This window comes from Manis pentadactyla, chromosome 9 (genome assembly GCF_030020395.1).
Source record: "Manis pentadactyla isolate mManPen7 chromosome 9, mManPen7.hap1, whole genome shotgun sequence".
NCBI classification, from domain to species: domain Eukaryota; kingdom Metazoa; phylum Chordata; class Mammalia; order Pholidota; family Manidae; genus Manis; species Manis pentadactyla.
The window spans coordinates 93,920,552-93,948,187 of NC_080027.1; the positions used below are offsets into that span (position 1 = coordinate 93,920,552).

General features: G+C 40.1%; 1 protein-coding gene across 7 annotated transcripts in view; it reads right to left on the minus strand.

Moving 5' to 3' along the window:
- Nucleotides 1–1,415: 1,415 nt before the first annotated feature.
- The window catches only part of PLD5 (phospholipase D family member 5), a 406,964-nt gene continuing 380,743 nt past the window's right edge, over nucleotides 1,416–27,636 (minus strand). For 2 of the 7 annotated variants that reach the window (XM_057507828.1, XM_036919037.2), the window contains 4 exons: nucleotides 17,772–17,886; nucleotides 9,252–9,496; nucleotides 4,119–4,731; nucleotides 1,416–2,783 (listed from right to left, as the gene is read on the minus strand). In XM_057507828.1, the coding sequence (XP_057363811.1) occupies nucleotides 4,669–4,731; nucleotides 9,252–9,496; nucleotides 17,772–17,886 (423 nt within the window). In that variant the 3' untranslated portion in view covers nucleotides 1,416–2,783; nucleotides 4,119–4,668. Of the gene's footprint in view, nucleotides 2,784–4,118; nucleotides 4,732–7,845; nucleotides 9,497–17,771; nucleotides 17,887–27,636 lie in introns of those variants that run through there. The other 5 variants (XM_036916695.2, XM_036915947.2, XM_057507827.1 and 2 more) reach the window with 4 other exon arrangements.

Below are 27,636 nucleotides of genomic sequence, written 5' to 3' on the forward strand. Positions count from 1 at the left end.
GAAAGCTTTGATTCTGCTTGTGAGGCCAACTGATTGAACCAGACCCATCCAGATTATCTAGAATAATTTTCCTTTCTTGAAGAAAACTGATTATAAATTAGAATCACATCCATATGGTACCTAACAACTCCCACATTAATGCTTCATTGAATAACTGGGGTCCGTCACCTAGTCATAGTGACACACACATTGGACCATCCCACTGTGGCATGACATAGGCTACCTCCAATTTAGCAATAATTGACTGTCAGCAGACCTTAGACCTGAATCTATCTTCCATATTCTTTTTATATATCCCACAAACTGAATGGCTGAGTGACAAAGTTCAAACAAGAATTTTGTTTTCAAACCATAGATTAAATAGTTTTTATAGCATTCTTTTCCCTTTTGAATGAATGCTCACGAGAAGCTCACATGTGAAACAGAATACACAATCACAGACTTTCTCCTGATATTATTAATCCCTACCCAAATTTAGTAGGGAGAGATGCCAGGCTCATCTGCCTTGATCACCACCCACAACCCCCCACCCCTTCCAACATCTCCCGTGGCATCTTAGAGACCTGTCTTCCTTTGTCAGACTTTTTAGGAGTCATTTCACTTCTGTCTTCTACAAACCCCTGTAATTTGCCCTTGTAAATTGCACTTGCCCCAAATATTCAGCATATTAGTAGCAACTTTTGCATTTATTAAGTCAATCATTAGAATACATATTTAAAAACAATTTCTAAATTTAAACACATATGCTTCTACTTAACTCAGTGCGCATTCTATGACTCATTTTCCTCATATAAAAAAAGGGTAGGTTTTTGCATTCTTACCTCATATCTTCACTCACTTGTATCTCCATTCAGATATCCTTTTATGAAAGTGATATTATAAAGGTGAGTAAAATCTTTTCTGCAAAGCACTTGGAGATTCTGAGCAAAAATACTGAACAAACACAGCACATTATTATGACCAAAGTCGCAAACTAATCACCAGCCAGATCCCATTATAATATTTATAACATATGTGACATAACAGTTATACCACACACACACACACACAAAAGGGTAGGTTTGGGCTTTAAGAATTCTAATTTTTCTTCCAGCTCTAGCCATCTCTGTGCCTATCATGAGGTCACCTTCTAAGTGGATTTTTCATTTGCATTCTCAGTGCTTTGAATTCATTTGCAGGAGTCTAGGAGATATAGTTACCATTGATTTGACAGTTGACATGTATGGAGTGGACCCAGGTGATTTTTCAGGAAGATATCCACTGTGAACCCACATCTAATCAAAACATGGTGTGCTGTGGTGCCTCTTCTATTTCCTCGCTCCCTTCCAGCTACTTGGAAATGAGAAGAGCTTTAACCTTACTACATTAGGCCCCTCTGGACTGTAAAGAATAGACAGGCAGGCAGATTATCTCAATTAAGGTGAGTTTATTTGTGTCAATACACAAAAAAGGAGAGAGAAGCAAGTAGAGTAGTAACTACAAAAAACAGCTCTGATGTTCAGGAATCAATCATTATTACTCCAGTAACCTCAGAGCAGACATGGTGAGTCAGTGAGAACTCTAATTGTTTCAACTGCTCTAATGAGCATGCCTTAGTCCTCTCTCGGTCTATTTCAGGTGCTTACTGCTCCTTATTTACTTCCTATCGCTCCCTGGAGGGGAGCTCTGCTATGGTCGGGCCAGGTGTCAGGCAAGACCACTGTCAGGCCAAGTTCTTTCCTAGGCCACCACCCTCTTATAACCGAGTTATAACCTTAGTTCACTTAGCTGTGGCCAGTGTGGAGAATTCACAGGACAGAAACATGGTTCTGTTCATGCAGCAGTTATGGGTGTGGTCTTTCCAGGACTTCAGGAAAACCATAAATCCACCCAGGAAATATGGATAATGATATACAACTTAACTGCTGGGGACATATAGCTTTTGTTTCTCAATGACACTTTCTCATGGAGGATTTTTCAGAGTATTCCATCAATACCATAACTTCCCTGGGACTATGGTGCTGCCTTTCTTTTACTTACACTTTTTTTGGGGGGGGATTTTGCCTTTAATAACATGTGCTTTCTGAAAATCAGATGGTCTCCACTTTTCAGTAAAAGTAAATGGAATTGTAAATTAAGCTCTGAATCACATGAATGGTTTTGGATCATATTTTCTGAATGGTCTTTTCAATATAATTTCAATTTTTTTAATTCTGGAAATTGAGGTCATGCCCCTATGAAGTGTTGTATACCCATGTGGGGACACTAAATTGGAGACCAGGTTTATCCGTGATCATGTCTTACAAAGAGCTCAGAATTTTTCAGCCATTCCTCAGAATTCTTCACCCATGGGAGGTGGTAGAGTTCATAAGGGAATTAAGAACTTTCAACATGTCTGAGGCCAAAAAGAATGGGTTTAGTAGTCAGATGTCCATTTTAAAAATAGGGGAACTTTTTCTTTACTAATTTGTCTCATACGAAATAAAAATAAATCATAAATGATCTTCACTCTATGATTTAACTGGACTCCTTGCACATGATTATCTCTCAGATGGTCAGGCCAATTAAAAAAATGAAATTACAGGATTCAGAAACTGCTGATAAAAATCAAATTATTGTTGACTATTGCAAATTCAGTAAGTTGGCTTCATTTACCAACCTTTGCTAAATTCTCAAATGGCACCTTTAAAAAAAAGTATGGTCCACCTGTCAAAAATGTATTGAGGTGTAGTCTAGGATTTGTGCATTTTACAATTTAAAAAAAGTCTGCATCTTCAGATTTTGTCACTGTATACAAAGGGTACCTATTTTTTTTTTTTTTGAGAGGGCATCTCTCATATTAATTGATCAAATGGTTGTTAACAAGAATAAAATTCTGTATAGGGGACTCAATGCTCAACGCACAATCTCCAGTCTCCAATCTTCTGAAGCATAATGAACAAGTTCTTACATGGTGAACAAATTCTTACATAGTGAGTAAGTTCTTACGTGGTGAACAGTACAAGGGCAGTCATCACAGAAACTTTCGGTTTTGATCACGCATTATGAACTATAAACAATCAGGTCAAATATGAATATTCGTTTGATTTTTATACTTGGTTTATATGTGAATCCCACATTTCTCCCTTATTATTATTATTATTATTTTTAATAAAATGCTGAAGTGGTAGGTAGATGCAAGATACAGGCAGAAAACATAGTTTAGTGTTGTAAGAGAGCAAATATAGATGATCAGGTGTGTGCCTGTAGACTAAGTGTTAATCCAAGCTAGACAAGGGCAATAAAACATCCACGGATGCAGATTTCTCTCAAAACAGGGGGGTGAGGTTCTAAGCCTCACCTCTGTTGATCCCCAATTTCTCACCTGATGGCCCCCCTGCGACTGTGCCTGTCTTAGGTTGTTCCTCCCTTGAGGAATCTTACCCGTCTCTGGCTAACCAGTCATCTTCCGGGGCCATACAGGGAAATGTAAACTTGGTAAGTGAGAGAGAAGCAATATTGTTTGAAAAGGTTAGCTTTTTACTTCTTTGCAGATTTATGCCCTGTGGCTTCTATGCCCAGCATTTGTCTTGAGGTGTCTTTACCACTTGGAAGAATTATGATACTCGGTAAATTCGATATGAGGCACAAATTCTATTTAAGGGTTGTAATTAGGAAGGAAGAAGAAAAGCTATAGAAGTAGCAGGCGGCAGAAAACCTGGGAAGATTGATTATGTCTTTGACATATCTTCTTGTAGAGTAACTTAAGCATGTATAGGTTTTAAACTACTAATTAAATTGTGCACACACATTAACATAATAGGAATACAGTTACATAACCAAAGCAGACCTATAATTACCAGCCATCTCCAGTGAAACCAAGAAAACCAGTTAGGCATCCTAGGCATTTGTGAAAATTTGTCTATGATATGATGGATATTGTCCAACTGAACTTGAACAGTCTGAGAGAAATCAGACAAATTAAAACAACCCATTTCTGGGAACTGTTCACATCCCATATGTTCTTTTAACAGTAGATAGTCTGTAGTTGTAAGATTTTGGAGCGCTACAACTTGCACTTCTCCTAATTCTTGGTTGAGTTCCAACAGTATAGATCCAGTCAAATTTGTTGTTTTACTGTATGCACAGGCAAAGGGTACCTATTTTATACTTATACCATGTTCATTCTTTCAAAGAAAAGACTGCCTCAACTCCAAATTACTTTAGCAAATCAATAAACTTCTATTCTCCGTGGGTCTTGTGAAAGATATTGTACTAAGCACTCTAAATACATTTGGCTTGAGCAGGTCCCCAACTTCTGAGTGGCCCAGGAGGAGGGCAATTCGTGCATTTGGAGGAGTTGGCTTGGATGGCTTTCAAGGCATCTTCTCAACCTGAGACTCAGGATGGATTTATTGAGCAGACACCAGGTGTGTTCAACTATGGGCAGCCTGGAAAGATTAGAGTGTGGTGGGTAAGTACAGGAGGCAGGGGAGTTCATGTGCACAAATGCTTGTCTGTCCCTGGGTCAGACAGTACAACCTGAATACTGTGGTGGTCTTCACTAAGAAATGGTCATTTATAAAACCAATAAATAATCAAAACAAACTTTTTTTAGAGAGAGAGACAAGAATAGTGTTACAGAGATGCCTCCTTGAGCAAATATACAAAATGCTGGGACCACAGGCCATAGGGCCAGCTGCATTTACCTTATCTATCCCTTAGAGTACAGCTTGGATACTGATGGGAGACTGGCTTGTTTCTGAGATCAAGCTGAGGAGAAAAATAAATGCCTCATCTCACAGAATGAAAAAGCCATATAAAATCTACTTATTAAAGAATTGAGCATTTGGTTATAAGAGAGGTTTGAGAATTTTAATGATGCCCTTAGATTCAGCCCTTTATCACAACAATGTATTTAGGGATCTTAAGGTCAATAATATAGCTATGTCCAGGTACAACTTTACCCTAATTACATTAAGGAACATTAAATTCAAGATATCCTTTGCAACACAATTAGAAGTTTGGGAGTTGAACATAAAAGAAAATGCATACAAGCCTATAAAATCTCATTTCTTTTCAGCCAATTGCCCAAAGAAGCAGAAGGGGTCAGTGACCTTTTGAGAACTCTAAGTACAAGATGACTGATGGGTCAAAAACAAAATTCACTTTTTACTATTTTAAGAAACTTCTGAAGCATATGTAGTCACCATAAAAAGCAATTATCTTCATAATTCAGCCCAAAGATGGGAATTCTCTCAAATGGGGAAGGTAGACTACGAACTGAGGTTAACTCATGGCTATTAAAAAGCAATTTAAATCAATAAGGTAAAAATGATAAACAGCTATTCGTTTCCCAACATATAAAAGGAAAAGCAAAGAAGCTACCTCATAGTCAATGGACAAATGCTGAGTATGGATGAAATTATCCAATCTACCTTAGACCAAATGACATTATCACAATTTCTCCTTCAGAAGATTTATGGTAAAGTGAACCAGGATATTGAGAATAAGTGCAGAAAACCAAAGATTCCAATATTCATCCACACTACACAGGGCTGCTTATAAGACATTCTTACAGTCCTTTTATTTATTTCCCCCCTGAATGTAGTTCCACAAAAGTTTCTAAAAACAAACAGAAGACTCAGAATGAATCAGTCACTTGAGAATAGCCACAGGCTGGTGGGAAATGAGTTTTTCTCACCCCCAGGTTCAGCGAGGCACTTTTCACAAACCAGCAACCACAGTGATGGAACACATTGTCAAAGGGTAAGGACAACCAGAAATGTGATCAGACCCCCCTCACCAGAAACCAGTTCAGAAATGAGATGACAGCACAGACACAGCCGGAACAGAAAAAGGGCGCTCAGAGCTACACAGACATAAAGTCTCCCCACAGCTCTTTTGTTTCTTCTTCTGGGTGTGCTTTGACTTAGTTAAGGTGCTAGTTTTCCTTCTACATTCTATGAGACTCTGGAAATCCACAAAGCACCGCTTTACAAGGTCCTTAAAGATACTGGGGACATTGTCAGTGTGCCTCACTTTCATTGTTTTCAGTACCCAAAGCATAGCATTTACAGAGCATGGATATTATCCAGAATGTTTCACTATCTTGAAGTGGTTTGGCAAGCTGTGATCAATTATTCAATATACCAGTGGCCAATGGCCAGTGGCAGGGCAGTGGAGGCCAACAGAATTGATTTTTAACAGTGTGTATCAATTACTTGATTTGGGGGTGGGGATCAAAGTTGTGTGGCTTGAGAGAAGGGAAGGCTCTATGCAAAGCATTGACACTCATTGCAAGTTTCCAACTGGAAGGCCCATCAGAAGGTTCTACTGTACTCCACGGTGGGCAGAAGAATGCTCAGATAGTGAATCACTGTTTAAAAGCAATCCTTGAGAATAAATAAGGTACTAGGTTAATAATGTCAGTAGCACAGAAATCTAAAACAGAGTCTGAAATCGTGTTTGCTTTCCTTTTTACTTTCCCCTTAGGAAATAAACCCTGGAATGTTCTTTTGGGGAAAAATGGAGGTGAGTAATCACCTTCCTCTCTAAATTTCTGGCAGATGCCCATACCATAGTCTCAAATAGAAGTGTTTTCTTTTTTTTGTCTTCTTTTCTTCCTGGGAAATAATTCCTGGCATGTTTGTCTGTGGGGGAAGAATGGAAGCTGGTAGTATATTTAGCATAGGCACAAAGTCTAAAAGAGAGGGAGCCCACGTCTAGAGTGGTGGACAAAACATCCAAATGTAAAAGAAAGTTCTGCAGGAATAAATGTTCTTGTATGAGACACGGACCCCCTGGTGACACTCTGTGCGGGGCTGGTTTCCTGGCTGCCACAGAAAGCCAGCAGTGCCTCCTGCAGTCAGTGGCCGGGCTCTGCCTGGGCCCTGCGGAGGAGCTGCTGGGCCGGGCGGGGCTCTGCAGCCGCGGGTGCATGGCAGAGAATCCCTGACATAGCGCCTGGTGCTACCTTTTTGATGGGTGCAGAGGGAAATGGCAATGATGGCCATTTCATAGAGGACAAAATTATCTTCTATCACATATAAGATAGTGACAGTGAAGGGGCCGTTATGGCTCTGACAAGTCCTCCGGGAGGCCACCATCTCTACTCTTTAGATGTCCTTCTCAAACCCAGCCCAGGGTGCTTTTCTTTGCCCATGATTGAGCTTGGGATGTTTGTTTGTCTCCACATCTACTCTTCACTTGCCTTCTTTTGTTTTCTTTCCTTTTTAAAACATCACCAAACCATCTTTACTGGGATAACGGGCGGGGTAGACTCCCTACTCACACGAGGACTGGGCATATGGTAAATATTTAGTCTTATGGGCTTGTCATTATTAATGAAGAATTCCATTAAGAATCCTCCACTCATTCATAAAAAGTTGCTTCTCTGAAAAATAGCCCTCTTCCAGCTCTCTTCACTGACCAGTTAAATATCCAGTAAAGCAATACTTGGAAACAGAAAGAAAGGAAGTTATGTGATTGCCAGATGTGCAGCCAGAGCCACTCCACACCATGTGAACACACTGGGTAAGACCCATGGGCTCCTCTGTTGCTCTTTGTGGCATAGTAAAGGTCAAGTCTCTAAAAATAAAAGAAATCATTGAGATTGCTTTTCCATGCTCTGAAAACACATGTATAAGCCCATCCCAAAGAAGAGTCCCTAGCAGTGTCTAGTCTTTTGTTGATGTTATTTATGTCAAAGTGACATGACAAAATGTTCCATCGAAATGATAACAATCCGCTCTCCCAGCAGGGTTTGACATGCTGTGTTCATCCACATTTGCAACTGGAAGCTGTGGATCTGTTTCCCTGGGAGAACCTGGTATTAGTTACATCAGAATACTACAAAGATTACTTCAAGAAAGAGATTATACATCATAATGCTTAGCATTTATATAGGTTCTTTTGATTTCAAAACAAGTTATAAATATTTCCTACCATGACAACATCTTGGTGAGGTAGGCATTACTGTCCCTACATTACCAACAGAAACCCAAGGCCAAGGAGCACAGGACTCTATTCCAGGCCACAGAGAGTCAGGAGCAACTTTCACACTGGGCATCTTGATTGCTACCTGCTCTGGGCTCTGAAGAGACCCTGCCTCTCTCCAGTGTGCGACAGTCTCCATTAATATAGGGTTATATATTGTATAGATACAAAACACCATTGCACAATGACATTATAGAACAAGAGCCCATATTTCTGTTTTTTAGTAAAATATGTTAAGCACAGTATTTAAATTGCATTTCTCTGAAAAGCATTTGGTATATTAAACAGCAGAAGGTGTATTAAATAGCTCTACAGACGCTTGCTGGCATACTCTTAACAGTATAATGACTCTAAAGAAATTAAAATGCATGGACGCACAGAGATCTTTCCTTTATAATACCATAAACTAAACGAAAAATGTGAAGGACTACTTTATTCTCCTAATGCAGACTTAATAGCTTGCTGGATATTAGCAGGTGGCTACATAATTTTTCTGAGCTTGAGAGAAAGGATACATATTGCTGGCTGTGGTTTTAAAATATCAGTTTGGTAGGGGAACAATGCAGCTGAAAGGTGAAAATTAAAGAAGGCTATTACCGCTTTGCATCCATTCTGAGGACTTCATACATTTTCAGAAGATATGATGGCACTTGGACCTAATGGTGAGGTGGATACAGGGACACTATATTATAAAAACATTTTGTTGGAAAAGAAAATGATACAAAAGAAAAGCTATGGTATTAGAATATAAACAAGGAGGCAAAAAAGGCATTTTTCAAGCGCTGAAGGCTGACATGAGATGGATCTGGTCAGGCTCAGATGGCGGCTGGTCGTGGGGACGGTGTACGAGGATAACTACTTGGTTCCATCAGTGTCTCCTGAAAGGTGAATCCTCCCTCTCCTCTTGAATTCAGCAGTTCTCAAAAGGACGGTAAAGAGTTTACCTCATGCTAAGCTTCCTAAGAACTGAGCAGGTGGGTTGGCAGAAAGAGTTCTAAAGTTAGGAAGGGAGAGGCGTCCAAGTCTTAAAAGTTGTATGCCAGCGTAAAAACTAGCTTCCCAGCAGAAATGACATTCCCTGTCAGAAGTAACAAATACAAAAGTCTTACACTGAGTGTATATGCTGCTAAAATATTGTTAGATTAAGATATTACAGGGTGTTCAGAGAATATTTTTTATGTGTGCTTTTTTCCTAAAAAAGACATATTAAATGTGTTTCTCTCCTCAAGACCTTTATATATAAATAGTAAATACAAGCTGTCCTGTCAGTTTGTCCATCAGCATTATACACTCACGGGGTCCTTCCCACTTGAGTTGTATGTGGCAGCTTTGTGGGAGGGGGATTTGAGTTTGAACAGACTCGAGCAGTTCGGCTGTCTGGTCGGCTGTAAGGTCCTGGCATAGGGCGAGTACCAGTCCCTCTCGAACACATCTTTAAGTTGCTTAATGATACTTGTGTTGTTTCTTACATCTGCTTGGTTGATAACAAGGCCTGTGCCAGCGTTCTGGGTAAAATCATTCCCTACCCAGTCAAAATTTCCTGCAAACAAAGGAAATAATGGTGAACAGTTAAGCTCCACTGGGGAGAATTCCCTATTTAATGTAGAATATTAGTTAATACAGAGCAGATTCTATTAAAAAAAAAACACAAAACACCCAGGAATAATGACAGGGAGATTGAATTGTGTTGACAGCTCAGAAAAAAAAAAAAAAGATTCAAGAAGCTTTACATATGGCACATTAATATATGCGTATTATTTTGGCATTTTCTTCAGCTTTGCTCAGCTTGAAACTCACAACAAGGAATCTGCTGTTCTTTTTTGTAAATGTTATTTTTTATTGACATTCACAAGACACACTAAATACAGCAACATTTAAAATATATAGGAATACACTTAAACATCCTGTGAACAACTACTACCTTCTCAAAGAGACAACACTCATCCATATGTACAAATGAGGGATTCTAAACCACAGTACTCAGAAATATTTACATCAAAGCAGAAGCTGAGCTAGAGAAAGAGAACCAGTTCCTGTCAGAATACACAAAACCATCCTTTCTGGGGCTGGAAATCATTTCCCGGTTCTAGGATCAGGCTCTCCAGCCTAGGAATTGATGCAGGTGCTATGACCTCAGGCTCCCCAGTATGCCCACCTGGTATTAGGTAGCATATTTGTTTACTGGGGCTGCTGTAACAAAGTACACAGGCTGGGCTGCACAAATAAAAATATGTTGTCTCATAGTTCTGGGGGTAGAAGTCCAAAATCAAGGTGTTGGCTGGTTGGCTCCTCCTGAGGGGTGGGAGGGAAGCATCTGTCTCAGGCCTCTCTCCTCGGCTTGTAGATGCCATCTTCTCCCTGTCGTTTTGTGTTGTCCTCCCCCTGTCCATGTCTGTGTGTCTAAATACCTCCCTTTTTATAACATTGATCTAAATAAATTCTTTTCTTTATTTTTTATTAAGGTATGATTGATATACACCCTTATGAAGGTTTCACATGAAAAAAAAATGTGGTTACTACATTTACCCATATTATCAAGTCCACACCCACACCCCAATGCAGTCACTGTCCATCAGTGTAGTAAGATGCCACAGATCCACTATGTGCCTTCTCTGTGCTACACTGTTCTCCCTGTGATCCCCCACACCATGCGTACTAAAATAATACCCCTCAATCCCCTTCTCCCTCCCTCCCGACCCTCCCTCCCACACCCCTCCCCTTTGGTAACCACTAGTTCATTCTTGGAGTCTCTGAGTCTGCTGCCATTTTGTTCCTTCAGTTTTGCTTCATTGTTATACTCCACAAATGAGGGATATCATTTGGCATTTGTCTTTCTCCGCCTGGCTTATTTCACTGAGCATAATGTCCTCCAGCTCCATCCATGTTGTTGCAAAGGGTAGGATTTGTTTCTTTCTTATGGCTGAATAGTTTTCCATTGTGTATATGTACCACCTCTTCTTTATCCATTCATCTACTGATGGACAGACATTTAGGTTGCTTCCATATCTTGGCTATTGTAAAAAGTGTTGCGATAAACATAGGGGTGCATATGTCTTTTTGAATCTGAGAAGTTGTACTCTTTGGGTGAATTCCAAGGAGTGGGATTCCAGGGTCAAATGGTATTTCTATTTTTAGTTTTTTGAGGAACCTCCATATTGCTTTCCACAGTAGTTGAACTAGCTTACATTCCCCACCAGCAGTGTAGGAGGGTTTCCCTTTCTCCACATCCTCTCCAGCATTTGTTGTTCTTAGTCTTTCGATGCTGGCCATCCTTCCTGGTGTGAGGTGATATCTCATTGTGGTTTTAATTTGCATTTCCCCGATGATTAGTGGTGTGGAGCATCTTTTCATGTGTCTGTTGGCCATCTGAATTTCTTCTTTGGAGGACTGTCTCTTCATATTCTCTGCCCATTTGTTAATCGGGTTATTTGCTTTTTGGGTGTTGAGGCATGTAAGTTCTTTCTATATTTTGGATGTTAACCCCTTGTCAGATATGTCATTTACAAATATATTCTCCCATACTGTAGGATGACTTTTTGTTTTGTTGATGATGTCCTTTGCCATTCAAAAACTTTTTAGTTTGATGTAGTTCCCTGAGTTCATTTTTGCTTTTGTTTCCCTTTCTTTAGAAGATGGGTTCAGGAAGAAGTTGCCCATGCTTATATTCAGGAGATGTCTGCCTATGTTGTCTTCCAAGAGTTTTATAGTTTCATGACTTACATTCAAGGATTAAAGACTTGAATCCAGTTTCATTCTCTTACATGTAGCTGTCCAGTTTTGCCAACACCAGCTGTTGAAGAGGCTGTCATTTCCCCATTATATGTCCATGGCTCCTTTATCATATATTAATTGACCATATATGGTTGTGTTTATATCAGGTTTATATTCTCCCTGCTTTATTCTTCCTTCTCAAGATTGCTTTGGCTATTCGGGGTCTTTTGTGGTTCCATATGAATTTTAGGACGATTTTCTCTATTTTGTTGAAGAATGCTGTTGGTATTTTGATAGGAATTGCATTGAATCTGTAGATTGCTTTAGGCAGGATGGCCATTTTTGCAATATTAATTCTTCCTATCCATGAGCACAGGATCTGTTTGCATTTATTACTATCTTCTTTAATTTCTCTCATGAGTGTCTTGTAGTTTTCAGAGTATAGGTCATTCACTTCCTTGGTTAGGTTTATTCCTAGGTATTTTATTCTTTTTGATGTAATTGTGAATGGAATTGTTTTCCTGATTTCTCTCTCTGCTAGTTCATTGTTAGTGTATAGGAATGCCACAGATTTCTGTGTATTAATTTTGTATCCTGCAACTTTGCTGAATTCAGATATTAGCCAAATACCCCTTTTTATAAGGACACCAGTTACATTGGACTAGGGCCCACACTGATGATCTCATTTTAACCTGATGGCCTCTGAAATAATCCTCTCTCCACATACGGGTCATATTCTGAGGAACTGGGTGTTAGGACTCCAACATACGCATTTTGAGGGGACACAATTTAGCCCATAACAGTTAGTAAGACTGGAATCTGTCCCTGGAGGGGCTGACCATGTCTGTGTCACTCATGTGTAGCTCATCTTCAAGGTGGGAATAGATAAAAGAGCTACATTACCCCAAATCCCACCCAAATCTCTTGTCCGTGGCATCCAGCAGGGAGAGGGTTCTAGCAGAAGAGAGGTTTCTCTTCAGTGTCGAGCCTGACATCCCATTCCCCAGGGGCCTGTCAGCATCGCTGCAGGAGCACCCACTGAGGAGGACACTACACTCATGGTCCCTGGGCTTCCTTGTCCCCGGGCCGTGCAGCCTCCATGGGAGGAGACCCTGGGAGGAGGAACCTCTGTGGAGAGCCTGTGTCTGCTCTGTTACAGCTCTCCTCCCTTGGCCCCTGGATCTCCCCCACACAACTACCTCCTCCATGTGGCACCCCCTGGGATATTGGAAGGTGGTTCTCTTGGCTCTCCTTTTACTTCCTAAGTTTCTTTTCAGGGCCTGATTCCAGGTCCCTACACCCATACTGTCAGCACAGAGCAGGAATTCTCTCACTCTCTCCTCCATCTCACACCCCATCGGACAAGCACCACAGCACTGCTGTCAGTGACTTCTTGATAGGCATAACTTTGGATGAATTTTACTGCCATACACTAGTGAACTGTCTGCCTGGTGGTTCCTAATATTGTGTTGGGGTCTCCTTGCTAGTGCTATGCTCCTGGCTGTGTGCTCTCAGACACATGGCCATGCTCAGAGGCTGTGGCTTTGTGCAAATGCTCAGTGCCAGCTGAATACAGGCTGGGACCTCTAAACTGGGGAGTGGTAGCTATGGCAGGTTGAGAATTGTTCTGGAGTCTGCTGGCAGTTGGCTCTTTCATTTACCCCAGAAACAAAAGCTCCCTGTATTCTTGCATGCCTTTCAAGGACTTTTCAATAAGATACTAAGATATCATATGGACAGCTAAGTGCCAGGTACTTAAGGCCATGAATTCGTTATCACATTACATTATCTCATTCAATGTTCACTGCAGTCCTATGAGGTGATAATACTAACTCCACTGTATTGATGAGGAAACTAAGACACAGAAAGGTCAAATAATTTTTCTGGGGTGAGACTGAGAAAATATCAGAGCTGAGGTTCAAAGCCAGGTCTGACTTCATAGCTCACATTTAACTTCTATTCCATGTCACCTCCTATCCTAAAGGCATGTGTTGTGCAAATTTTACATTTTACCCTGGACTTTACCATCAGCTACTAGGAGCGGAGCATCAGGCTACACTAAACCCTCTGCTCCATTCATTTGTGGACTTCATACATAGGAAGGAAACATACAAAGAAAGGTGTTTTGGGGCAGCACTGGGAGGGGGAAACTTTGGAGAGAAGAGGGATGAGATTTTAGAGCCCCACTCTGTGAAATCCAGTTGTTTCCTTCAGTACAATGGGTGGAGCCAAGATTCTGTATCTTTATTGATTTTCAAAGCTTTAATTAGGTTATTCTGAGGAATTACAGCTCTGGACAGCTTTCACGGGCCTACAGAGGCATTCCTATACCAGTGTGATCATGTTCTTCTATCTGACAGTTTGGTTAACCCTCAAACTCACGTATATGCTTCAGTATTTTTTCAATGAGGATGCAGTGTCACCCAGTTCTTTCTGAGACTGCCTCTCAGCTTCCAGAATGCATGTTTAGGCCCCAGTAGTGCTGTCCTCAGGAATACCATGGGCAAGGTGCAAGTGTTCTCTCTCACTGGGAAGGTCGTCGGTCTCAATGAGCCTTCTGAAGGGATTTTGATTAACTGAGCTTCAATTAACCTACTGCCCCCATTGTTGGCCTTCAAATAATTCAAACCATCTTCCAGGGAACTTTGCCAAGCTTGACTCAAACATACTAAGGAGAATTCAAAATGAGAGAGATTACACTCTTTGGGGGTTCTTCTGTAAGACCTGTGAAAGTGTAATGGAGCTAGAATTCCATGCCAGGGCTAGTGTGGATTTTTCTTAATTTAGTATTCTCAGCAGGTATCTGAGTGATGACTTAAGACAGTTCCAGAACATGGTGATAATTATTTAAATAATCAACGAAATTTCTCTCTTGGTGCTCTAAATATTTTTATACTAGAACTAAGCTTCACTCTATGGAATGAATGTTTTACTAAAATGTTGTGTGTAAATGCACTCATTTAAAAATGCATTATAATAGAGAACTCTGGAATAACACCTCATAAATACAGTCAACTGATCTTTGACAAAGGAGCAATGTCAATGGAATGGAGCAAATTAACTTTCAACAAATGGTGCTGGAACAACATGCAAAAAAATGCATCTAAGACATAGACCTTACACTGGTCACAAATGTTAACTCAAAGTGGATCATAGGCCTAATAGTAAAATGCAAAGTATAAAACTCCTAGAAGATAATGGATGAAATCTAGATGACCTTGAGTATCATTCTTTTTAGAGAAAATAATTAAGGCACAATTCAATAAAACATTAATTAATAAGCTAGACTTCATTAAAATTTAAAATGTTTGCTCTGTGAAGGACACTGTCAAAAGAATGAAAAGATAAACCCCAGGCTAGGAGAAAATATCTGCAAAGACACATCTGATAAAACACTGTTATTCAAAATATACCAAGAACTCTTAAAAGCTGCATAAGAAAAGGAACAATCTGATTGAAAAATGTGCCACAGACATTAACAGACACCTTGCCAAAGAAGATATTCAGATTGCAAAAATGAATATGAAAAGATGCTCCACATCATATGTCATCAGGGCAATATAAATTAAAACAACAATGAGATACCACTACACACCTATTAGAATGGCAAAAAATCCAGAACACAGAAAACATCAAACACTGCTGAAGATGGGGAACAGCAAGGACTCTCATTCACGGCAGGTGGGAATACAGCGTGGTACAGTCACTTTGGAAGTCAGTTTGGTAGTTTCTTACAAAACTAAACATACTCTTATCATGTGACCCAGCAATTATGCTCCTTGGTATTTACCCAAAGGAGTTGAAAATTTATGTCCACACAGAAATCTACATGAGTATGTTCATATGAGCATTTATTCATAATTACCAAAACTTGAGAGCAACCAAGATATCCTTCACTAGGTGAATGGATAAACAAACCATGGTACATCTAGATGACAGAATCTTATCAGCACTAAAAAGAAACAAGCTGTCAAGCCATGAAAAGACACGGAGGAAGCATTTTACTAAGTGAAAGAAGCCAGTCTGAAAAGGCTACATCCTGTATGATTCCACCTATATGATATTTTGGAAGAGACAAAACTACAGAGACAGTAAAAAAAAAAATCAGCAGTTGACAGGGGTTAGGGCGTAGGTAGGGATGAATGGGCAGAGCACAGAGCATTTTTAGGTCAGTAAAATATTCTTTTATGACACTTTAATGGTAGATACATGTCATTATACATCTGTCCAAACCCAGAAAATGTGCAAAACCAAGAGTGAATCCTAATGTAAACTATGGGCTCTGGGAGATAATGAGTGTCAATGTAGGCTCATCAATTGTCACATATCTACCACTGTGGTGGGGATGTTGATAGTAGGGGAGGCTGTGCATTTGCTGGGACAGGTGATACATGGGAAATCTCTGTATCTTCTGCTCAATTTTGCTGTGACCCTAACTGCTCTAGAGAAATAAGATCTATTTTCAAAATGTATTATATGGAAAGAAACAGGGAGGAAGCCAGGCATCAATATTTACTAAGGATCTAGACACAGAGACCAGGAGTCTTTGATATATTATCTCATTTAATCCTCAGGCTGCCACCAAAGGGTGGCTACTATCATCCTCATTTTTCCGACAAGGAAATAGCAGCTCAGAGACAGAGACTTTCCACCATCTTCCAGCTCGTGAGTGTGAGTGCTTAAATTCAAATAGAGGTTTGTCTTTCTCCAAAACACTTATGTAACTCATTAAAAGAACATTTGGATATAGACACAAGTTGCTGCTCAGTGTACATGCAATACGTTCCTTTAAGTAAACCCTGCAGGTAAAATATCCAGATTTGAGTCTCTAAATCCAGCTGTGCCTGAGCCCTGAACCACCCCGATACTTCCCACTTACTGAGTCCAAATTTCACGTTTTTGACTAAATGATTTTGAGTTTGCCTTTGTCACTTGCTTAAAAAGAAGCTGATTTAATTCTATTTTTCATTAGTTGAACATGAGAAAATCCAAACGGTAATATCTTAAGTAACTAAAAGGGACAGCATGGGGATAAAATAATACTTACATTTTAAAACAACTCTAATGATACACATTTCAAAAAAATTCCAACATTCTGTTCTACTAATGTGACACGTAACTTTCCAAAATGGAGCGAGACAGAACAGCTTCACCCTGAGTCAGGAGGTAGGTAACTCTCCAGCAGTCGAAGTCGGCGGGGTGCTTCCGAAGGGCTGCTGGGGTGAGGGGCTGGGTGCCATGGATCCCAGATCTAGCCCTTTCCCCTTATATCTGCATGGTTAAGCCATCTCAGGTCTTATAGCCCAAGTTGCCTCATTTCTGAACTGCAGGGGATAAAAGCCACCTTCCCAAAGTTACTAAGAGAATCAAATAAGGTAAAGAGCTTTATGAGGTTAGAAAGGCATACTTCTTACTCTCTCACTGAACTTGGAAAAGAAAACATATTTCACATCCCTCATTCTACACGTTTGTCCTCTCTGAGACCGCCACTTATCTGTACAGTGGGGACTGTGCTGCTGTGTCATGATTTATGCACTGTCGTTTCATAGATGATTATATCCACTCTCCCTGTGATGCTACCAGTTGGCGGGATATCCTGGACACATACACATTGAGAGAAAGTAGGATAGATTTGATACATCAGTGAATAACCCCATCAGTGTGTAGGATTTCTGCATCTGGAGTGTTGTTCCCCAAATAATAATGCCTAACACGAGTTGGGCATTGTCAATGCACCAGGGGCCTTAATTATGCAAAGTACTTTGCATATATTACCGCACTTAAAACTCAGGTGCCAGGCCTCACCTTGACAAGCCCTTTACCTCCTCTCATCTGAAATGAGGCCAAAGGACCAGAGAATTTGCACAAAACATTTGTGAAAAGACATCCTACGTGGTCTCCTACTTAGTATCAGAACCAAGCTGCAGAGGAGATGTTCGGTTGTTGAGCTCTTTGCTTTCACGCTCCTGCTCCCTGCCCTGGATCCCCCACTCATTGGCAGGAGCTCCTGGGACTCTGCTCCCGCCCCGCGGGGCACAGAAGAGCAGGTGGACCACCGCCAAGCCACATGGTCCCCTAAGGAGACTTCCTAACCCGACACCTACCAATGTAAGCCGCGCCATCCGTCACCATGTACTTGTTGCGATTTAATTTAGGAAAGGTGTGATCCTTTAGTTCCTTTGTAGCACAAGTGTTCTCTCTTTCCAGATCAAAAAATTTCTGTAAGACGACATGAAAAAAATAAAATAACAAAACAAAGCAGGTGAATAGAGCACATTTGGTTTTTTGTTCAAGAGCACCAAAGGGTTTCTTATCCAAAAATTAACAATAGGCCTCATATTGGGTTATTCAAACTACAGTCTTGTTACTTCATACAGATGAAGCTGTTTTTGTTCCCAAGTCTATATAAGTAACAAGAGAGAAAATTAGCATTCTTAGCTGGGTCTATAATCAACACTTCTAAACTACAAAATGAAAACAATACTCATTCTTTCAACAAGGTGAGGGCCAGAAGCTTGTTTAATTCTCATGGTCTTATTCATCAGGGTGCACTGGCATTTGAAGTCGGCCTCCGGGTGCTTTCTGCCAAGCATGTTAATGAGTGGAATGAATATTCTTACATGTTGCATACATTATAGTAGCAGCGTGTCCCTGTCAGTGAGTAGCTGATTAAACTGGGGATTTGCAAAGGCCAAAAAAGGATTTTGCCAAAGGAACAAATACTTTCCATCTAAACACCTAGGCCGACAAGATCTTCTAATAAGCAGTTTAAAAAAAAAATCACAACTTCAAACCATGAATCCTGAATTTCCAGTTCACCTCAGGCCCAGGATGGGGGAACTAGGAGAGGAGATGACAGCAGGAGGGCACAGGCTTGTGCCTCAGGAATCAGCTGAAATTGAGAAGTCCTAGAATGAGGCTTCCACAGCCACTGAACTCCTGGGGAGACACCATCAAAGGTGAGGTCTCAAATCTCCACACTGGAAATGTTGAACATTTTCAGATGTGCATGGGATCTATCTGGAATGGCTTACAGCTTGCCTGACATGTTTTTGAAGAAAAATAAAATGATATCTAGAAATGGAAACAATTATGTACAGTTTTAAAACTTTAAGTGTTCAGCTGGGTGGAGAAAGACAAATACCATATGATTTCACTTACTTGTGGAATATAAAAACAAAGCAAAACATACCCTACAGAGGATTAGAGATGACGGTGTGAGAGGTGAGACAGAAACCTCCTCACAAAACCACATATAATATGAAGATACAGCAAATACATCAAATCCTGAAAGAGCAACAGGAAAGAAGGCTGCAGCAGACTGTCTACACCTGGGGAAATCAGCAGACATCAGAGAAAAGGGTAACATACCAAAGCCATGATCCAGAGGGACCCAAGCCCTTCCTCCACCCCAGCTCACTGGCTGGAGGAAGAGAAATGGAGTGGGGAGGAGGTGGAGGCCTAGGACTGCTGAACACCCAGCCCTGGAGATCTGCTCTGGGAGCACGAATCTACATTAAATGTTGCTCTGGAGATTAGTGGGGTTGGAAGCTAAGACAGGAGGAATACTTGGAGAGACTGAGATTCCAGCCACTTGTGGAAAACAGATATCCACAACCGGCCACTTTGGGACAAAAGAAAGCCAGGGAGTCTGAGAAACTTCCGAACAGTGAGAAGGCTGCTAAAGGGGCAAGGACTGCACAGAGCTTACTGCTCAGGAGAAAGGACAGGTGGACAAAATTGTCCAGGTGCACTCTGCTCAGCAGGTTGAGAACTTTCAGGAGCTTCAGGCACTCCACCCCCTGGCTGGCTACACAGCTCCAAGGCCCCCACCCCTATATACAGCCTGCTGCACCTTCTGCCTAGCTGGCACTGGCTTGCAAACCAGCTTCTCCCACGATAGCGCCAAGTCAGCCGGAGGGTGGTCCAACCTATGGCAGCTACAAGTGCAAAGCAGAGAGGCTTCTCCTTGCGAGCTCAGCCCACTGGACCTGGCAGTGGAGACAGGCACTACAGCCGGGAAGCAGGAAAGAGCTCTTTCCTCCCTGGCAGGTACCAGTGCCACTCACCTTGACCCTCGTCATCACCCCAGGGTTTAAGAAGCTCCAAAGAGTAGAGCTTCTGGGCACTAGAGAGCACCACCTACAAATATGAAATGTCAAAGGAACCTGGTTCACCCAAAATCCCACAAACACCAGAAAGAGGGCTAAATGAAACTGAACTAATCAATCTTCCCAAAAGAGATTTCAAAATAAAAATCATAAACATGCTCAAGAAACTACAGAAAAATATTCAAGAACTTAGGGAGGAATTCAGGAATGAGATATAAACGTTGAAGAATTCAGTATCTGAAATGAAACATACAATGGGAGGACTTAAAAGCAGATTAGATGAAGCAGAGGAGATGGTAAATGAAATAGAAACTAGAGAAGAGGAATACAAAGAAGCTGAGGCACAGAGAGAAAAAATGATCTCTAGGAATGAAAGAATATTGAGAGAACTGTGTGACTAATCCAAATGGAACAATATTCATATTATAAGGCTACCAGAAGAAGAAGTAGAGAGAAAAAGGTATAGAAAGTGTTTTTGAGGAGGTAATTGCCAAAAACTTCCACAATCTGGGGAAGAAGATAGTTTCACAGGCCATGGAGATGCACAGATCTCCCAACACAAGGGACCCAAGGAAGACAACACCAAGACATATAATAATTAAAATGGCAAAGATCAAGGATAAAGACAGAGTATAAAAAGAAGCCAGAAAGAGAAAAAAGATTACATACTAAGGAAAACTCATTAGGCTATCATCAGACTTCTCAGCAGAAACCTTACAGGCCAGAAGGGAGTGGCATGATATATTTAATGCAATGAAGCAAAAGGGCCTTGAACCAAGAATACCCAGCCAGCAAGATTATCATTTAAATTTGAAGGAGAGTTTAAATAATTTCCAGATAAGCAGAAGTTGAGAGAATTTACTTACCACAAACCATCTCTACAGTGTATTTTGGAGGGACTGCTATAGATGGAAGTGTTCCTAAGGCTAAATAGCTATCACTAGAGGAAATAAAACCACAGTAAAGAAAGTAGACCAATTAATTACTAAGCAGATGCAAAATCAAATCAACTACCCCCAAAATCAGTCAAGGGGTAGAAAAAGAGTACAGAATATGAAACCTAATATATAAAGAATGGAGGAGGAAGAAAAAGATGGGAGGGGGGAAAGAAACCTTTAGATTGTGTTTGTAATAGCATACTAAGTGAGTTAAATTAGAAAGTTAGTAAGAAACTTACCCCTGAAACTTTGGAAACCATGAATCTAAAGCCTGCAATGGCAATAAGTACGTACCTATTGATAATCACCCTAAATGTAAATGGTCTGAATGTACCAATCAAAATACATAGAGTCACTGAATGGATAAAAAACAAGACCCATCTATATGCTGCCTACAAGAGACTCACTTTAAATGCAAAGACATGACATACACAGACTAAAACTGAAGGGCTGCAAAAAGATATCTCATGCAACTAATAGGGAGAAAAAAGCAGGAGTTGCAGTACTTGTATCAGACAAAATAGACTTCAAAAGAAAGGAAGTCACAAGAGAGAAAGAAACACATTTCATAATAACAAAGAGGTCAGTCCAACAAGAGGATATAAGCATTATAAATATCTATGCACCCAATACAGGAGCACCTACATATGTGAAACAAATACGAACAGAATTAAAGGGGGAAATATAATGCAATGCATTCATTTCAGGGGACTCCAACACACCACTCACTTCAAAGGACAGATCAATCAGACAGAAAATAAGTAAGGAGACAGAGGCACTGAACAGCACATTAGAACAGATGGACCTAAGAGACGTCTACAGAACACTCCACCAAAAAGCAGCAAGATACACCTTCTTCTTAAGTGCACATGGAACATTTTCAAGAACACATCATATACAAGGCCACAAAAAGAGCCTCAGTAAATTCAGAAAGATTGAAATTGGACCAACCAGCTTCTCAGACCACAAAGATGTGAAACTAGAAATAAATTACACAAAGAAAATGAAAAATCCCACAAACACATGCAGGCTTCACAACATGCTCCTCAATAATCAATGAATCAATGACCAAATAAAAGCAGAGATCAAGGAATATATGGAGACAAATGACAACAATAACTCAACACTGCAAAATCTGTGGGACGCACCAAAGGCCATGCTAAGAGGGAAGTATATTGCAATACAGGCTTACCCCCAGAAAGAAGAACAATCCCATATAAGCAGTCTAAACTCACAATTAATGAAACCATAAAAAGAAGAACAAATGAGGCCCAAAGTCAGTAGAAGGAGGGACATAACAAAGATGAGAGCATAAATAAATAAAATCGAGAAGAATAAAACAATAGAAAGAATCAATGAAAGCAGGAGCTGTATCTTCGAGAAAATAAAACAGATAAACCCCTATCCAGACTTATCTAGAAACGAGAGTCTACACATATAAACAGAATCAGAAATGAGAAAGGAAAAATCACTACGGACACCACAGAAATACAAAGAATTATTAGAGAATACTATGAAAAATTATATGCTAAAGAAATGGATAACCTAGAAGAAATGGACAACTTTCTAGCCTTGCAAGGCTCACCCAAGAAGAAAGAGAAAATATGACTAGACCAATTACCAGCAATGAAAATGAACTGGTAATCAAAAAACTACCTAAGAACAAAACTCCTGAACCAGATGGCTTCACTGCTGAATTTTATCAACATTTATTGAAGACATAATACCAATCCTCCTTAAAGTTTTCTAGAAGAGGAGGGAATACTTCCAAACTCATTGTATGAGGCCAGCATCATGCTAATACCAAAAACAGACAGAAACCATACAAGAAAAAAGGAAATTACAGACCAATATCCCTAAAGAACATAGATGCAAAAATACTCAACTAAATATTAGCAAACCAAATTAAAAAACAGGTCAAAAAGAATATCCATCATGATCAAGTAGGATTTATTCTAGGGATGCAAGGATAGTACAATATTCAAAAATCCATCAACATCATACACCATATTAACAAAAAGGATAAAAATCACTTGATCATCTCCATAGATGCTGAAAAAGCATTCGACAAAATTCAACATCCATTCATGATAAAAACTCTCAACAAAATGGGTATAGAGGGCAAGTACCTCAAATTATAAAGGCCATATATGACAAACCCACTGCTAACATCATACTTAACAGCAAGAAGCTGAAAGCTTTTCCTTTAAGATCTGGAAGAAGATAAGGATGCCCACTCTCCCTACTTTTATTCAGCATAGTTCTGGAGGTCCTAACCACGGCAATCAGACAACACAAAGAAATAAAAGGCATCCAGATTGGTAAGGAAGAAATTAAACTGTCACTGTTTGCAGATGACATGACATTGTACATAAAAAACCCTAAAGAATCCACCCCAAAACTATTAGAATTAATAACTGACTTCAGCAAAGTTGCAGGATATAAAATTAATACACAGAAATCTGTTGCATTCCTATATACTGATGATGAACTAGCAGAAAGAAAAATCAGGAAAACAATTCCATTCATAATTGCATCAAAAAGAATAAAATACCTAGGAATAAACCTAACCAAGGAAGTGAATGACCTATACTCTGAAAACTACAAGACACTCATGAGAGAAATTAAAGAAGATAGTAATAAATGCAAACAGATCCTGTGCTCATGGATAGGAAGAATTAATATTGCAAAAATGGCCATCCTGCCTAAAGCAATCTACAAATTCAATGGAATCCATATCAGAATATCAACAGCATTCTTCAACAAACTAGAGCAAATAGTTCTAAAATTCATATGGAGCCACAAAAGACCCCAAATAGTCAAAGCAACCCAGAGAAGGAAGAATAAAGTTGGGGGGGTGGAATTATGCTCCCTGACTTTAAGCTCTACTACAAAGCCACAGTAATCAAGACAATTTGGTACTGGCAGAAGAACAGACTCATAGATCAATGGTACAGACTGGAAAGCCCAGATATAAACCCAACCGTATGTGGTCAATTAATATACAACAAACAAGCCATGGATGTACAATGGGGAAATGATAGCCTCTTCAACAACTGGTGTTGGCAAAACTGGACAGCTACATGTAAGAGAATGAAGCTTGATTATCATCAAATTCCATAAACAAAAGTAAACTTGAAATGGATCCAAGACCTGACTGTAAGTCTTGAAACCATAAATGTCTTAGAAGAAAACATAGGCAAAAATTTCTGGAATATAAACATGTGAAACTTTTTCCTGAACACATCTCCTCAGGCAAAGGAAACAAGCAAAATTGACCAAATGGGACTATGTCAAACTAAAAAGCTTTGTACAGCAAAGGACACCATCAGTAGAACAAAAAGGCATCCTACTGTATGGGAAAATATATTCATAAATGACATATGTGACAAGGGGTTAACATCCAAAATAAGACCTCACATGCCTCAATACCCAAAAAGCAAATAACCCAATTAAAAAATGGGCAGAGGATCTGAACAGACACTTCTCCAAAGAAGAAATACAGATGGCCAACAGGCACATGAAAAGATGCTCCACATCATTAATTATCAGGGAAATGCAAATTAAAACCACAATGAGATATCACCTCACACCAGTTAGGATGGCCAACACAGAAAAGAATAGGAATAACAAATGGTAGCGAGGATGCGGAGAAAGGGGAACCCTCCTACACTGCTATTGGGAATATAAATTAGGTCAACCATTATGGAAAGCAATATGGAGGTTTCTCAAAAAACTAATAATAAAAATACCATTTGACCCAGGAATTCCTCTCCTAGGAATTTACCCAAAGAAAGCAAGATCTCAGATTCAAAAAGATATATGCACCCCTATTTACAATAGTCAAGATATGGAACCAACTGAAGTGTCCATCAATAGATGAGTGGATAAAGAAGATGTGGTACATATACACAATGGAATACTATTCAGCCATGAGAAGAAAACAGACCGTATCATTTGCAACAACATGGATGGAGCTAGAGGATATCATGCTCAGTGAAATAAGCCAGGCGGAGAAAGACAAGTAACAAATGATTTCCTCTTTTTGTGGAGTATAACAATGAAGCAAAACTGAAGGAACAAAATGGCAGCAGACTCAGAGACTCCAAGAATGAACTTACCAAAGGGGAGGGGTGGGGAAGGGTGGGTGGGGAGGGAGGGAGAAGGGGATTGAAGGGTATTATGATTGGTACACATGGTGTGGGTGGGTGGGGTCATGGGGAAGACAATGTAGCACAGAGAAGACAAGTAGTGACTGTGGCATCTTACTAAACTGATGGACAGTGACTTCAATGGGGTATAGGAGGGGCTTGATAATATGGGTGAATGTAGTAACCACAATGTTTTTCATGTGAGACCTTCATAAGTGTATATCAATGATACCTTAATAAATCAAACAAACAAACAAACAAACAAAATAAAACAGAAGGAACAAAACAGTATTAGACTCATAGACACTGAGAAGTGACTAGTGGTTACCAAATGGGAGGAGAGTGTGCAGGGGTTGGGGTAGGCGGAGGGAGACTGTTGAACCACTGTGATGTACATTTCGTAAAACAGACAAACAGAACACACTGTAAGTGTGCAAGTGTGGTTTGGAGAAATAATGAGAGTTGGTTTTCACATTCCCCCAAGGGGTGAGAAAGGGGCAATAAAGTAGGTTATGACTAAGGTCCCTCCCCTCCCTGGAAATTCTATTGTGTTTTTGTCGAACCCATAACATCAGTGGTGCACAGCCCAAAAGTGCTACCTGAGAGCTGCCTAGCACACATCACAGAAGAACATCCTCCCAGGGCCATGTTACCATGGTCATAGACAATGCTGCCAAGTCACCTTATGTCCTCAGTTCCCATCTGCAAAGTGTGTCGTTTGGAGGATTCACACGTACCCTTGCTGGAATCTTCAACCTAATTTAATAGCCTGTGAGTGCTCCTAAGTGATAGTTATATATTTGTGAGGTCCCATGAGTGCTGAGGCCACCGTCTGCTTGATACGAGCCAGCAGTCACCTCCCTTGGACATTCTATCACAACACAAGACAACACACTTGGCTATTTCCTTTTGAAAAAGATATTGTAGAATCAAGACGGATTTGAAGAAGAATAAAATATACATCCTGATTTATGTCAGGGGTGGTATCACAACTTGAGGCTTTACTGAGAACCCATTTGCTCTAGAAAAATGAAGATGGCCCCAAAGAGGGAAAGAGCTTTTTCTGGGAGACTACAATGACAACAGCAGTCATGTTGCATTCACTGACATGCTATCAGACACCCTAATATACTGTAGGGGACAGCAAAGACCTTTCAAAAGTGATGTGCTAATTTATTAAACAAAAGCCCAGCTGACTGTGAAGACTTTGTGAGTTGCAGTCTCTTTCCCATGAGTTCCCTCTTGGAAACAAACACACAAAGCCAGGAGTTGGGGAGCTTCTTCTCTGAGAACAGAGATTTCTGCCTTCATTAGCTCCCTTCCTTGATTTCATTTACTCATCCATCTGCTCATGCAACACCTATGATTTGAATGCTTTGTGCCAGCATCACACTAGGCACTGGGAATATGATGGGACTAGATTTCTTGGTTTTTCCTGCAGCCCCATGTGCCACTCCATTTATCTGGAAAATGCCATCCCTGAGCTGAAACAACCCCCAGGGTTCTCTTGTCCATGGAAAGGTATTGACAATCTGCCTCTATTCTCCAGGTCTCTGCCTGGCTTCCCGGGCAGAACAATCCATCCCTGATCTGAAGGCACCCCCATGCCAGCATTTTTTCTAACCCTGATATCTGATTCCAAACCAAGTTTGGTGCCAACTCCTGGTTATTTCATTCATTTGCAAATCTAGGCTATAAAATGGATCTGTAGTAGTAATCATAGACTTTTTATTCTCCCCTTTGGTTTTACTGAGAAATAATGCATATATATCACTGTAAAAGTTTAAAGCCTACAGTATGATGGTTTGCCTTACATGTATTGTGAAACAATCACCATCACAGGTTCAGCTAGTATCCACCTTCTCATATACAGTACAAAGAATGAAGGGAAACAATCTCTCCTTGTGATGAAAACTCTTAGGATTTACTCTCTTAACAACTTTCCTATGTATCATACAGAACTGCTAGCTAACATCACCATGGTGTACTTTATATTCCTAGTACTTACTTATTTTATAACTAAAAGTTTGAACTCTTTGACCACTTTCCTCTGCTTCTCCCTCCCTTAGCCTTTGACTCTGGTAACAATGTCTGATCTCTTTTTCTGTATGTGTGTGTGTGTGTTTTCAGTCCCACAGATAAGTGAGATCATACAATATTGTCTTTCTCTCTCTGATTTATTTCACTTAGTATCATGTCTTCAAGGTACATCCATGGTGTTGCAAATGCTAGGATTTCCTCATTTTTTATGGCTGAATAGTATTCCATTGCATATATGTTCCACATCTTCTTTATCCATTCATTCATTAACGGACACTTAGGTTGTTTCCAGACATTGGCTATTGTAAATAATGCTATAGTGAGCATGGGGGTACAAATGTCTATTCAAGTTAGTGTTTTCACTACCTTTGGTTATACTTCTGGAAGTGAGATTACATGTAGTTTTATTTTTAAGTTTTTGAAGATCTTCCATACTGTTTTCCATAGTCGCTATAGAAATTTACAAGCCCACCAACAGTGCACAAAGGTTCCCTTTTCTCCACATCCTCACCAGCATTTGTTATCACTTGTCTTTTTGATGATGGCCATTCTAACAAGTGTGAGGTGATGTCTCATACTGGTTCATTTGTGTCTCTGTGATGACCACTGATGCAGAGCATGTTTTCATGTACCTGTTGGCCTTTCATATATCTTCTTTGGACAAATGTTAATTTATGTTCTTTGCACATTTTTAAATTGGGTTGTTTTTATGGCTATTGATTTGTGTGA